Raw genomic sequence first — 13,570 nt, 5'->3', positions numbered from 1 at the left:
TTTCTTGGAGAAAAGTTAAAAATAATGCTTTTGGACCAAATTAGGAGATTTTTCTTTATTGTAATAAAATAAATAACTCAAAAGAAATAAGTACTCTCTTACTCCCTTATTTTTGTTTTAGTTTAATAATTATTTTATAACAAAAGAGATGAAATTTGTTTGAGAAGGAAAAAAGCTCTACATTACTCCCTCCGTCCCTTTTTAGTTGTCCACTTTAGAAATGGCACACAGATTAAGGCAACAATGATTAGCACAGTGAAGTTACAATTTTACCCTTATGACAACTTTTCACTTCAAAATTACAACCACTTATTTGAATTAAAGTGAAATAAATTGGAGGGAAACAACATACACTTTTACAATTTTCAAGAAGTGTAAATAAGGGTATAATAGGAAAAAATTTGTTGTCCTTTCTTGATTTGTCAAAATGGACAACTAAATAGGGACAACCAAAAAAGGAAATATGGACAAGTAAATAGGGACGGAGGGAGTACTTGTGTTGTGTTTTATAAAGTGAATAAAAAAAAAATATCTGATTGTGGGGCCCACCCAATTCATGGATGATCCGATCCACCCACCCACCCACCCCCCCACCCATCCCAGAAAAACCCAAAATGATGACGATCATATCATACTATAATTTTCACCTCAAACCCTTTCGTTGATCATCAAATCAAATCCCCTCTTTATCAATTCGGTTAAAAATAAGCATATTCTTCCCAAGTCCTAAAAATTTCTTGCTCGCTCTCTCGCTCTGTCATTTTCTTGTCTTTGTCCTCTCCCTCTACATATCCCCTTTTCCATCTTTTCATTGTTAACGTCCTGACTATCTCCAAGAACCCATTTCAGTTCCACTCGAAATATACCAAAAAAGTGGAGAGGAAAAGGTCAATTTTTTTTCATTTTCTTGCTCTCAAATCATGGATCTTTGGTCTGTACATGTTAAGAACACCAATCTGCTATTCAGAAATTCAATTTCTGACAAGCACTTTGTTTCTGGCCATTTGAAAAATGTCAGAGTTGAAAATTGGAAGGTGTTTGAGATCAGAATTCCTAAAAGACGGGCTTTTTCTGGTTCTGGGTATCACTCTTTACTGGTTAAAGCTATGGGTAAGAAGAACTCCGACAATTCCTCTTCTTCAGGTATTTCTATTTAAAGTTCATGTCTTCTTCTTTTCTTAAATGTATCAGCTTCTTCATTACTATTCCTTTTAATTTTGTATTATGGTGTCATTGCTTGAAAATTAAGTGAACTTGTAATGAGAAATATGATGTGCATTTGGGTTACTAAAGATTCCACTATTATTTGTCACTTTCTAATTTCCTTTGCCTTCATTTTCGTTTTATCTGTTAAACTGGCAGATTCTCTTGTAGTTCAAGACTTTTGGATTTGGACTTGGACATTTGTGGTTAGATTAATAAATGATTTCCTCCTTATATTGTTGGTTCACCTGTTTTAATACAAGCACTTGTTGATTGATGTGATGATCGGTTTCTAATTGTTGTGGTGGTTCAGCAAAAAACTGTGTTTTACTTGCAAGAATAATGAGAATTTTAGAAACAAATTGTTTTTGTTACATTATATGCTAGAATTTGATGTGAGAATCATGATGAACCTTTTGCTTTCAACTCTTTCTTGGAAAAAGTTGTGAAAAGAAACATGGAGGAAGTGTGTCGAATTTATACTCTGGAAAAGGAAAATGACTGCGGGGACATTACTTGAGAACATATTTGAGCCAGCTAGCTTGTATCTGGGGCTGGAGAAGAAATGAGACTTCTTTTATCATAGAAGAGGCATACACCACCAACTTTTACAGGACTATTCATTAGAAAATTTAAAAATGTATAAGAACTCTTTTTCTTTTCTTTGTAATTTTTGTGAAAAGCCAAGAATTTGATGTGAAAGATTGGATGAGCCATTTGCTATTGATTCCCCCTTCGGAAACATTCTGAAAGGAAACATAGTGGAAGTGTTTTCGAATCTCTCTGGAAAAGAAAACAATCTTTATAAATATCTCTGAGTCAGTGTTGTGGAAGGTGATTGCCTCGTCGCCAATGGCAAGAGGCAAGGCAACCCTTCATTGCCTATTAGCTATGTGATGCCACCATCTTCAAAATGCGATGCCATGGGGACAATGATGAGAAAGATGTCACCTTTTGTATTTTCTTAACAAAAAAAGCGACCAATTTTGGGTTTTTAAATGTTAAAGGTAATTTTGTGGTTATCTTTCCAAATTTGTGCAGTTGCACTCTTAGACTGTGACTGACTCCAACCAATCGACTTGACTAGACTTCTCAGGCGACGAGCCAATCTTTTCCGGCGACGAGACCAATACGTATTTCTTCTTTTCTTCTTCTAATTTCTTCTATTTTTCTTCTTCAGATTTTTTCTTCCTCTGTTTATTTTTCCTTCTTTTTCTTCGCACTTAAGAGTCACTTCTACCTTTGATTTTTTCTCACTGATTTGACTTTTGTTCCCTTTTTTTCTCATTCAAGTTCTAGACTTTGTATCTACTATCTATTTTGAATTGAAATATTTGCTAAATGTTATTGTTAGTGAGTTTTTGATTATTTATATATGCAATTAAATATTTTAATTTTTTGTGTTAATTGGTGTTGCACTTCTAAAAGGTGAGCCGCTCGCCTCACCTTGTGGCGAGGCAAACCCTTGTCGCCTTTCTCCGTCCAAAACACTGCCCTAAGACAGTGAACTTATATCTAGGGTTGAGAAAAATGGGACTACTATTATCATTGTAAGAGGCACTAGCTGAGAACTTTATTAATAACAAAAAACATTGTTCGTTCAGTTGTAAACTTCCTGCTATGAATTCACCTTTTCTTTTATCGATGATTGTGGTGTCCGGGCCAGCTTGCGTTTACCTTGACTAATTTATGAGATACCTGCCATCTTCCACTAGCAACAGGTAACTCTCATCCCAAGGTTAGGACAAATGAGAAGAATCACCAAGTGTTTTTTTCTCTGTTGGAATTTGAACTTGAGACTTCATGGCTCTCAAGTCTCAACCACTTCATTGGCTACTAGGTCTCATACCCTTGGGTGCTATGAATTTGCCTTCTTATCAAATGCATATCATCAATAATCAGCACAAATGCTTATCTAGCACCACATAGACCACAGATCTCAACTTCCCCACCTTCTCATGGGAGAAAGTAATTAAACCTAGTTAGCATAAATTTGGATCACATGGAGTATTGCTTTTATGTAATTTGTTTGAGACATTTGGGTATGCAAATATGATTAAGTGCTTGGCTTCTATTTTCCACGTGTTCTGCTCTTGCGCTTGAATGTTATGAGTTGGTTGCTTTTTAATGAATGCTAATGTCATGGAAGTAAATTCAATTTGAGGCCTTGTATTGACAAGACCTAGTAGTGGGTTGATAATGTCTCAATTGGGTTGTATGATGTTAGCTCTAGGTATGGGGTCTTATTGAAGCACTTTATTTCATTTGATTTACTCATGCTTATTCCAAAGCATTGTTATTTTTAGGATCCGGATCCATTATTCATTCAGTGGAAACTATTGTTGCTTATTCTCCAGCTAAGGGTCTTATAGGAGGTTGAGAAAAACATGTACCAATTACCAAAACCACGTTTTAATTAGGTACATATCTCTTTGTGCCATAGTACCTTAATAAGGAATATGCAGATTTTAGTTTGTAACAAAATTCTATTTCTTAAATCAATAAGAACGTAGCTCTATTTATCAGAACCTGTACCAGGAAAATGCAACATATGTACAATTTTTGGAACTCTCAGCATCCCATATAATGCAGGGAGCTTAGGAAATCTTAATTGTCTATGACATATACATTCAGTCCTTTACACCAAAGAGCAAACAAACGCAGACATTTGTATCTGATTCTATGAACAGGTTTGGCCTTCTCTTCAAAACATCTCGTGTTTCTCTTCCACCAAATAACCCAAATATTGCTAGCTGGAATGGTAGGCAACAATCTTTTGATCTCTCTGTTAATTTTTCTTCCTTGGAAGCTTAATAACAACTCCTTAACTGTCTTAGGCATCAGCAGCAGATTCGCTAAATGCTTAGAACCAAATTCCAGATCTGTCTTATTGTTTTGCAGTGGATCAGAACGCAGTTGATATCTTCTGCCTCTGATTCACACACACAACACCTACTATGATCTGAAATATCTTTTTTTGTGAATCAGATTGAGTCAAGCAGGTACTTTTTTTTCTTCTTCTTGTGATTGTATGAAAGCAGGCTTGACTAGTTTGGGATTGAGACATAGTTGCTGTTATTATTATTAGATTTATAGGAGACCTGGCTAAAGAGTGGACTTCAGACATAATTGAGAGATTATTTTGTATTGGAGTGCAGTGGGATAAAGTATCAAACACCTGTTGTCTGATGACTTACTGGATGTTTCAGTTGCCTATAAGTAGGTAGATAAACTGAAGTCTATGATGATTAGTATTGAAAACTGAGAAGAGCAAATCTAAAGCAATGATAGGTTAAGGCAATCTAAAAGGAGGCTACAGACAATTGGAACGTTGTCATTGAACCTAGGTTGCTAAACCATTTACAGTATCTGAGAAGTAATGAGTCATTCAAGCATCTCTCGTTAGAGCCTCGTGTAAAAGTTGTTTAGCTGGTTCTCAGAGACCCATTGTGAGGCTGCTTGTCGCATCAGAATGATGTTTCCATGTTTTATTGCACTGAGAGAAAACTTTTTGTACATGTCTTGTATTCGATAGCTTTACCATCTTTTTTGAATAAAATAGCATTTACTAATCAAATTTTTAGATGGACAAAGCAGCACAAATGGTAGCACTACTAAATCTATGGAAAGCATGTGAAGAAGGTATCACTCCCTTTGTGCCAATGTTGGCCTACCCTGCTGACTTGGCTGCCAAACTAGAACATATCTGTGGCGTCTTATTGGTCTTAGGTGTTGATGGGAAGGTGCCCTTATAACCCCTAGTGGCATCCAGTGCAAGAAATCTTGAATTACCCGCCTTGGCTTTCTGATTGGTCACTTGGTCTTGACTTGGACCCTTCCATGTTACCATCTATTAAAACATTGGGTTGGTTAGATAGGGTTTATGTGTTGGTCTTGGGTTAGACTTAGCAAATTTATGTTCATTTATGATAGAGCATTGTAGTTTTTTTTTTTTGAAACTAGAACATTGTAGTTTTTATTCACGAAGTTTTCATGTGTTGATTACGGATCCACCTATTTAATGTTTTGATGGATGCACTGTCTTGTTTGTAATTGTTTATGTTGCTCAACAGAATTTCCTCTCCTTTTACTTTGTGAGTCCCATTCAATATCTAGACATAAGTCCATAACGTATTTATAAGACCAAGTGTGAACATTGATTCTCCTTCTAGCCACCGTTCAAAGCAATATTTAAGGTAAAATTACTAAGTCATACAACATTAAGAGTCTTTTTAATGATTCACTTGGCTTGTGCCTTTTTGCTGTCTATCAGCTAACCTTAATGATGACTTGGCTACAAGCTTTGGTTAAACTTTAAACAACTTTTCTGTCCAAAATCTATTTGATGTAAACACAGAAAATATTTTTTAGACCACAATGCCGTTTTCCATTAAAGAATTGATTACTCTTATTTAGTCAAAGATAATTTCATATTGTTTCTCTTAGTTATCTAAGTTTTTCTAGTTAGGGTATTTTGTAATGGAGCAGCATAGAATTTTAAACAACAGGATATAATTTTATCCCGTATTATGATTTTTTTTTGCCTCATGAGGGATTGCCTTTTTTCAGCTAGCAAGCACTAGCTTGTTCTCAAACTTCAACACTAAATCACCTGACTCGGTGAATGCTAGGATAAATAAAATCTTGTTGAATGAAGTATAACGACGACATGCTGGTGACCTATCACTCTATCAGTTATCACAAAATAAAGTTTTCAGGCTTTTGCAGTAGGCATGAATAGTACCAACATATTGTGTGAATGGAATATTGGCAGATTAATTTGGATAATCTGTTGTACTCAATTATACTTTTCGTTATACAATTTTCATTCATGCTTAGATGATCATTGGTTGGTACAACAGATGTAATGATGATGGTATTGGGTTAACCAATAAACATCATTCTAGGATTATTTTTTGAGTGGTTGTAGTAAGTGCCAATGCACCAATTTATTAATGGTGGTGCTATGCTTTCACATAATTGATTTTGGATAAACAAATGCTTACACTTCTCTCAAAACTTGATTTTGGATAAACAATAAAACTTCACTTCATATTTCCGAATCTCACAATAAAAAATAAGAATTTCATTTTTTAGGAAATCATAATAGAGTTTATAATAAATGTTATATAATATAAAAAAATTATTCACACTTAATTGGTTATAAAAATGTGATTACACTAGTGGCCATTTTCCTTAATGGGATCTAATATCAGCTTGAGAGGTGAAAAGGTTTGCTAGGAAAAATAGATCTATGACTCGGTGTTTTCCAATTCTCTCTATTGTCAGTTTGGTAGATTGATGTAACAGTTGATAGAATATTGTATGTAACTTCTCTGGTTTTGGTAGAATGATGGATTCACAATACATCAATCTCTCGTATGACCTGAAACTACGTTTTTTTTATCAAACAAAGAGAGGAGGGGTGAAGAAGAGATACAAGGGAAGGGGGAAGGAGGGAAGAAGAAAACAAGGGGAGAGAGGGGGGGGGGGGGGGGGGGGGGGGGGGGAGGGAGGGCGGCGGGGCGAAGGGGGGGAGGAAGATTGACGGGGGGAGGGGGGGGGGAAGGAAGGAGTGATTAATAGTGTCCATTTTTCGCAATTCACGTTCGTATGCCATTATGATTCTCTCATAATGATTAATTATAACTTGATCAGTCGTGGACACAATGACACACCTTGCACTTGAGCAAGTGTGTACATGTCAAGGTATAACTGATATTTCTTCCTTCTCCTACAGTGATGGGTTGTTAGATTGTAAATTTTTTTCCTAATTGATGCTTCTCATAGTGTTTTATGAATACATAGATTTAATAGCATCTTGATTAGGCATAACTTGTTCCTTTCTCTAATGTGGATTATACTGAAGGGAAGGGCCCAGAAGAAGATAACTTAAAAGGAAGGAACCCATCTTCTGAAAACGATAGCTCAAAAGATACTGGATCTCCGAAATCTCATCAGAAGCCCTTGGACTGGAGGGAATTCCGAGCATCTCTTTACATTCAGGAGCTGGTATGGTTTATGGATTACTTTCGCAAGTGTGTAAATCATCTTATAAACTAATAAGTCACCTCACTTTCCTTTTCGCATGATGATATTGCATGTTGATAATCATCTTTTAATGTGTGTCAATGACATGATTCACCATGTTTTCCTGTTTGAGGCATTGTTGATCAACTCTAGGATACTTCCACAACAACACACCCAGTGTAATCCCACAAGTGGGGTCTGGGGACAGTACCTCTGAGTTCCTAAAATTTTGTCTTCCGTGTATGAATGGCGTAACAGTTTGCTTAGAATGCACAGTTTTTTTTTTTTTTGGATAACCATGGCGTCCAGACCAGTTTGTGTGCACCTCGACTAATTTTATGGGGTACTTGCTACTCCACCAGCACAGGTAAAGGATAACTCTGTCCACCATGGCTTGGACAAATGCTAGGAAATCACCTAGTATATTTTCCTTTGCCACTGTTGCTGTTTGTGATTTGTTCAACAAAGTAAACATGTGGGAATGAGTTATAGGTCCTATCTAGGATAAACTTTTTAGTTCCTGTGATTTTCTTCCCTAGGACTCACTTGATATCATTCTTTTAAAGAGTGCCTATGTGCTTGTATTCTTCTGAGCATATCATTTAGGCATTTATCTATTTTTCTTTTTGTTTTATATATCTAAATCTTCTCTCTCGGAGCTTGTCAAATCATAATTTAAATATACTAAAACATGCGTTTAAAGAATAGGGTTTCTTCTAAAACTCTTACAGCAGGCAGCAAATGCAGTCTCTGACACTCAAAAGCAAGAGGGAACAAGTTTTGGTCCCAAAGCTCTTCCCTTGAAGTGGGCGCATCCAATTTCAGCACCTGAGAATGGCTGTGTTCTTGTTGCCACTGAAAAGCTCGACGGAGTTCATACGTTTGAAAGAAAAGTAATTTTCCTCCTCAGATCTGGAAACAGGCACCCGCAAGAGGGTCCATTTGGTGTAGTCATAAACCGGCCACTAGGCAAAAAGATCATAGACATGAAACCCACAAATGTTGACCTGGCAACAACCTTTGCTGATTGTTCGTTGCACTTTGGTGGGCCCCTTGAGGCAAGTATGTTTTTACTAAGAACAGGGGCTGGTTCAGGGCTACCTAGGTTTGAAGAAGTGATTCCTGGCGTGTGTTTTGGAGCTCGAAACAGTTTGGAAGAAGCATCTGCATTGGTAAACAAAGGGGTGCTTAAATCTCATGATTTCAGATTCTTTGTTGGCTATGCGGGGTGGCAGCTTGACCAGTTGAGGGAAGAGATTGAATCTGGCTATTGGTATATTGCGTCTTGTAGTGCAAATCTGATATTTGCAGGTTCGCAAATTTCGTCATCAGAGAGTTTGTGGGGAGAAATATTACAGTTGATGGGTGGTCAGTATTCGGAAGTAAGTCGGAAGCCTAAGCAAGACATATAGCTTCTCAATGGTCACTTTACTGTCAAACCGAACACATTCAGTTTGTGTGAAGTCAAATGTACATATGGTGGCACAGGTCCCTAATCTAGTAGAGTAATCGTTTTCCATTTCTGCATCTCTTAGACCTTGGTAATAAGTTAGTATATGATAAATGTATGTAAAAGATAATGTTTGGAGGATCCTAGAATGATTAATTTAACCTGGCATTGCTTCTCTATTTCTTGTTTTGGTTTGTTTTTGTGCAAACATGTTTTGGTTCATGTTGTAGGCATCCCTCCATCCCTCAACAACCTCCCTCTCTCCACAAAGAGTAGTACTCTATTTCAATGAATGTATAATATTGAGTATCAAGTATATATATATATATACAAAAAATTTGGGTATGCGAATGTGAGCTGAGAAGTGATTTTGATAAGTAACATGTTTACCTTCTACTCAAGATTTGCTTTTTCCCTTTCTAATTTTCTTGTCCATTTTTTCCTTACACTATGGATATTATATTTATATATAAGTTACTCCTATATACTCCCTCCGTCCCATAATATAACTCATCTTTTCCATTTGCACTTGCATTAAGAAATAAGGTAATTTTACCCTTATGCCCTTATTTAATATTTGTTATGACAACTTTGTAATATATGATGAAATGTTAGATTTCAAAAATATAAATGCATTTGGATGACTATTTAAATTTTACTTTTTGGAGCCAAATTTTTTCACCAATTGATCCAAAAAAAATTAAAAATCAAGTTTTTCCCACATCAATTTTCCTATATATTTTGTGTAAAATGTTTTTTTAAATATTTTTATATATAAATTCTTAATGCAAACATGACAACATCACAAAATATTCAAATTTCATTACTTCAAATTGATCTAAATTTTCCTGTTGAATCTGATGTTATTGATAATGAAATTAGACAACAAATGAATTTTAGTTCTAGTTCGACAAATCATTTATTTTTTTTATTTAAATAGTGCATAACTCTTTTATTTGGATCTTGATTTTTCTCAATTTGGCCTTCACATGTTTTGGTTGAGTCTTCTGTTTTTACATCCTTTGAACTTTTTAAATGTCATCTTCCTTGATAAAATTTGTTGAAGTTTCAACTTTCAAGATTATTTTGAATTTTTTTTCATCTTTTATTTTTAATTTGTTTGTTGATATTTTTTTTCAAAATCAGATTTTATAGAATAAGTAGTGAATAAAGAAAGTAATTAATTAATGAATGAAGTACTCTCCCAATGAAATTAATTACTTGTAGATTTCCTAGGTTAGTCAAAGTAAATACATTTTCAAGATTAATTAATTAATCAATTAAGGGTATAATGGGTAAAATATGGTAATTTATGCATAAATTTTATAAAATGACATATATTGTGGTCCAACTATTTTTAGAAAGGGGTGACTTATAATATAGGACGGAGGGAGTAGTAAACTAGTTAATCAAATCGCATTTCGCACGGTCATATTTTCTATATTTAATTGATATAAAAAATTTAAGAAATTGCAATACTAATATATATATATTATACGAAAAAATCAAATAGAAAATAACAATAAAAGAAAAAAAACAGTAGAANACGATGAAATGAATTCTTTAATTTAAAAATGACCTGGAGGGTCATTACAGAAGTACTCTCCCAATGAAATTAATTACTTGTAGATTTCCTAGGTTAGTCAAAGTAAATACATTTTCAAGATTAATTAATTAATCAATCAAGGGTATAATGGGCAAAATATGGTAATTTATGCATAAATTTTATAAAATGACATATATTGTGGTCCAACTATTTTTAGAAAGGGGTGACTTATAATATAGGACGGAGGGAGTAGTAAACTAGTTAATCAAATCGCATTTCGCACGGTCATATTTTCTATATTTAATTGATATAAAAAATTTAAGAAATTGCAATACTAATATATATATATTATACGAAAAAATCAAATAGAAAATAACAATAAAAGAAAAAAAACAGTAGAATTAAATTAGTTTCAAGAAAAAAAAAGTAGAGAATTATAAGTTTTCCTTCGACAATACAAAGACATATTTCTTTATGCACCAATTTATATATGCTGCTATCTCAATTTTTGGTGTTTTAAATTATTTATATTATTTTAGTAATAATATCCTGTATGTAATACTATTTACGTCTATAAATTTACTTAACTACTCCCTTCGTCCCATTTTATGTGGCACCATTTCCTTTTTGGTCAATCCCAAAAAGAATGTCACATTTCCTTATATAGTAAGTATTTAAAGGTACAATTCCTCTTTTACCCTTGTTGGTCCCACTTAATCTTAAAGATAGTACTCCAATACATTTATAAGGAGAGAGAAAAGTGAGTCTACTTTTTAATATGACTATTTTTTGAAGGGACAATTTGATAAACATTTCAAAATCTTTATTTATTTCTTAAACTCCGTGCTCGGTCAAATATTGCCACATAAAATGGAACGGAAGGAGTATTTAAATTTAGAGTTCATGTAATTTCTCTTACTTATAATTTAACTTTTTCACAACTATTACTTTAAAATCTGAGCATATTAATTAGTGTAATTGATAAAATTAATAGCCTAAACTTTTTTTATATATCTACACAAAACTTTCATATGAAAAGGATAAAAATTGTAATTCTAAATTCAAGAAAGAAAGCAGAAGTTATATTCAATTCACACATTTACTAATTAATTAATATTTCATTAAAAAATACATTAAAAATTAAAAACAATAAATACACAAGAGAGCTCAAATACAATTTTGTATAGAAACTGAATAATTGATGTAATTCAAACACTACATAAATATGAAGAAGTTAAAAGTGAATATTAATGATTTCATAAATCAATATGTGGATGAGTTTTGATTTTCAATAAACAATATGAAAAGCTTGGAAAATAAATGATAATAATTGTGATTTTTCTTCTTATAAACTAATAAAATAAATAAGAAAATAGGGGAATTTTTTTTTTAAAATTATCTTTTTTGGCTGGTGCAACATTTTTTTAAATTTCCAACTTTAATCATGGTTCATCGTGAAATGTAATAAACATAAATGAATGTTGGGAATTTTTTTTGAGAGTTATGCATTTCCATTTTTTAAATATATTTAGTAAACAATTATCTTATTCTTTAATTGACTGATTATGTAAATATTTTTTAGTTTTTTGAAAATAAGATAAAAAGAGAAATCTCATAATTAGGAGAGTTAAAGGGAAAGTTTAATTTTTTCCAGGCTGTTTGAAATGATATTTCATTAGACTACTCTGTTTTAATAAATTTTCATTCTTTAAGGAGTAAATGAAAGATTTGAGTGATAAATATTCATGCCTTTAAATTTACAATAAAAAATAGGAATAAGTGGATTAGTAAAGTTTGAGATATTTAAATTCTTACAATAAATAATAGAAATTAATGAAGGAAATAGTAATGGACACATTTTTAAAAAGTAATAATAAATAAATAGAAATATAGTGAAAATTACAATAATAAAAAATTAAATAAAAAGGATAAATAGCATCATTGGCAAAAGAGAGGTTTCAAATCACTTTTTTAATATTTAGTATTATATAATATATAGATAGATATAAATTTTTCATTCTTCATGAAAAAATGAAAGGTCTTTAAATAGAAGTTAAATATTTAGGTCTTTAAATTTACAATAAAGAATAAGTAGAATAATAAATTTGAGACATTCAAGTTTTTACAATAAATAATAGAAATGAATGGAGAGAGTAGTAATAGACACTTTTTAAAATAATAATAATAATAATAATAATAATAATAATAATAATAATAATATATTATAATATAGTGAAATTATCAAAAAAAAAAAAAAGGATCTTTGTTCCTTTTTTTTTTTTGAAAACGAAAGTATTGTATATAATGTTTATAGTTTCTTTAATTTTTCTTAAGAATTATACAAATACTTAAGTTTGTTGTCAACTTTTTTTAATTCATTGCTTGGATAACTTTTTTTCCTTTTTGTAAGTTATCAAATTTTCGCTCTTTAAAATGCTTCTAATCGTAGTGTCATATTAAGAATGCACTTCAATATGCAAATTAATGGTAACATCGAGTACATAATGTTCATTTTAGAATGTTGCAAAAAGCTGTCATAATAAAAATTCACAAGAACTATTCATAATTTTAACCTAATGAATTATGTATGTACAACTATAGTCATATAGAAGAAAAAAAAGATTTTTTTATCAAGTTTCTCTTTCTCAGTTTTCTGATTTGTCTTACTTATCATTTTTTTCTCTTCCCATTACGTTTTAAAAATACAACTTTAAGAAAAAGAAAATGTCAAAAGGTATAATTAATTTTTTTTTTAAAAAATAAGTTCTTCAATAAAGTACATAAATGAAATGTATAGAAGATGAAAGAAAAATTAAAAAGATCAAATTACTATAATAATAATTTTAGTAAGACTCTACATCATTGTCTTTGGAAATTCACAATTTTCTCTACTCTTGTATCTTTCTCAACTCTCTTCTTCATCCCTACAAGCACAAATTAAGAATATACTTATATGAATTTGTTAGTTACTCCATGATTTTATTGGTCTTGTGTTTATTCAATTTAGTTTCAAATATTAATTAAATTGACTAAAAATGAATAAATAATATCATATAAATTATTAAAGTAAAAAAAACAAATAGCAGTGATCAACTAAATTGGAAGATAATGGCAGCCAAACTGTTGTTCATGATGAAGATCAACCATCTGTAGGTGTCCAAACTTCAAATAAACAACCATTACTGAAAGACATAGTTGATGTTGAGTACCCTATACCTCTTTAGGCTGGGAGTTAAAGAAAAAAGGAGATAGAAATGAACGTGAACAATCATTAGCTACAAATGTGTCAACTGAGATTGTATACATGAATGAGCTAGTTGATGCTGAATATCATATACCAC

At 32.2% G+C, this 13,570-nt stretch overlaps 1 protein-coding gene across 4 annotated transcripts; it reads left to right on the top strand.

Annotated features, from left to right (window-relative positions):
• The first annotated feature begins 659 nt into the window (after window positions 1-659).
• On the top strand, window positions 660-8,851 carry LOC125843522 (uncharacterized). Of its 4 annotated transcripts, none has more exons than XM_049522635.1 (3): window positions 660-1,143; window positions 7,078-7,215; window positions 7,965-8,851. In XM_049522635.1, exons 1-3 carry the CDS (start codon window positions 1,012-1,014, stop codon window positions 8,643-8,645), a joined length of 951 nt encoding a protein of 316 aa, XP_049378592.1. In that variant the 5' UTR covers window positions 660-1,011; the 3' UTR covers window positions 8,646-8,851. The 4 variants fall into 4 exon arrangements, with proteins under 4 accessions (XP_049378592.1, XP_049378593.1, XP_049378590.1 ...); XM_049522636.1 differs by having other exon boundaries at window positions 661-1,143; window positions 7,968-8,851; XM_049522633.1 differs by having other exon boundaries at window positions 666-1,143; window positions 7,073-7,215.
• The last annotated feature ends 4,719 nt before the right edge of the window (window positions 8,852-13,570 follow it).

This window comes from Solanum stenotomum, chromosome 11 (assembly GCF_019186545.1).
Source record: "Solanum stenotomum isolate F172 chromosome 11, ASM1918654v1, whole genome shotgun sequence".
Taxonomy (NCBI): Eukaryota; Viridiplantae; Streptophyta; class Magnoliopsida; order Solanales; family Solanaceae; genus Solanum; species Solanum stenotomum.
Note: the sequence above shows the minus strand (reverse complement) of the source record. Positions and strands in the feature narration are given on the sequence as shown.

What these genes read in the sequence shown, in the direction of transcription:
- LOC125843522 (XM_049522633.1), top strand. Translation starts at nt 921, where the DNA reads ATGGATCTTTGGTCTGTACATGTTAAGAACACCAATCTGCTATTCAGA. An exon ending in CGACAATTCCTCTTCTTCAG is followed by an intron (nt 1,144 to 7,072) that starts GTATTTCTATTT and finishes ATTATACTGAAG; the next exon opens with GGAAGGGCCCAGAAGAAGAT. An exon ending in CTCTTTACATTCAGGAGCTG is followed by an intron (nt 7,216 to 7,964) that starts GTATGGTTTATG and finishes AAACTCTTACAG; the next exon opens with CAGGCAGCAAATGCAGTCTC.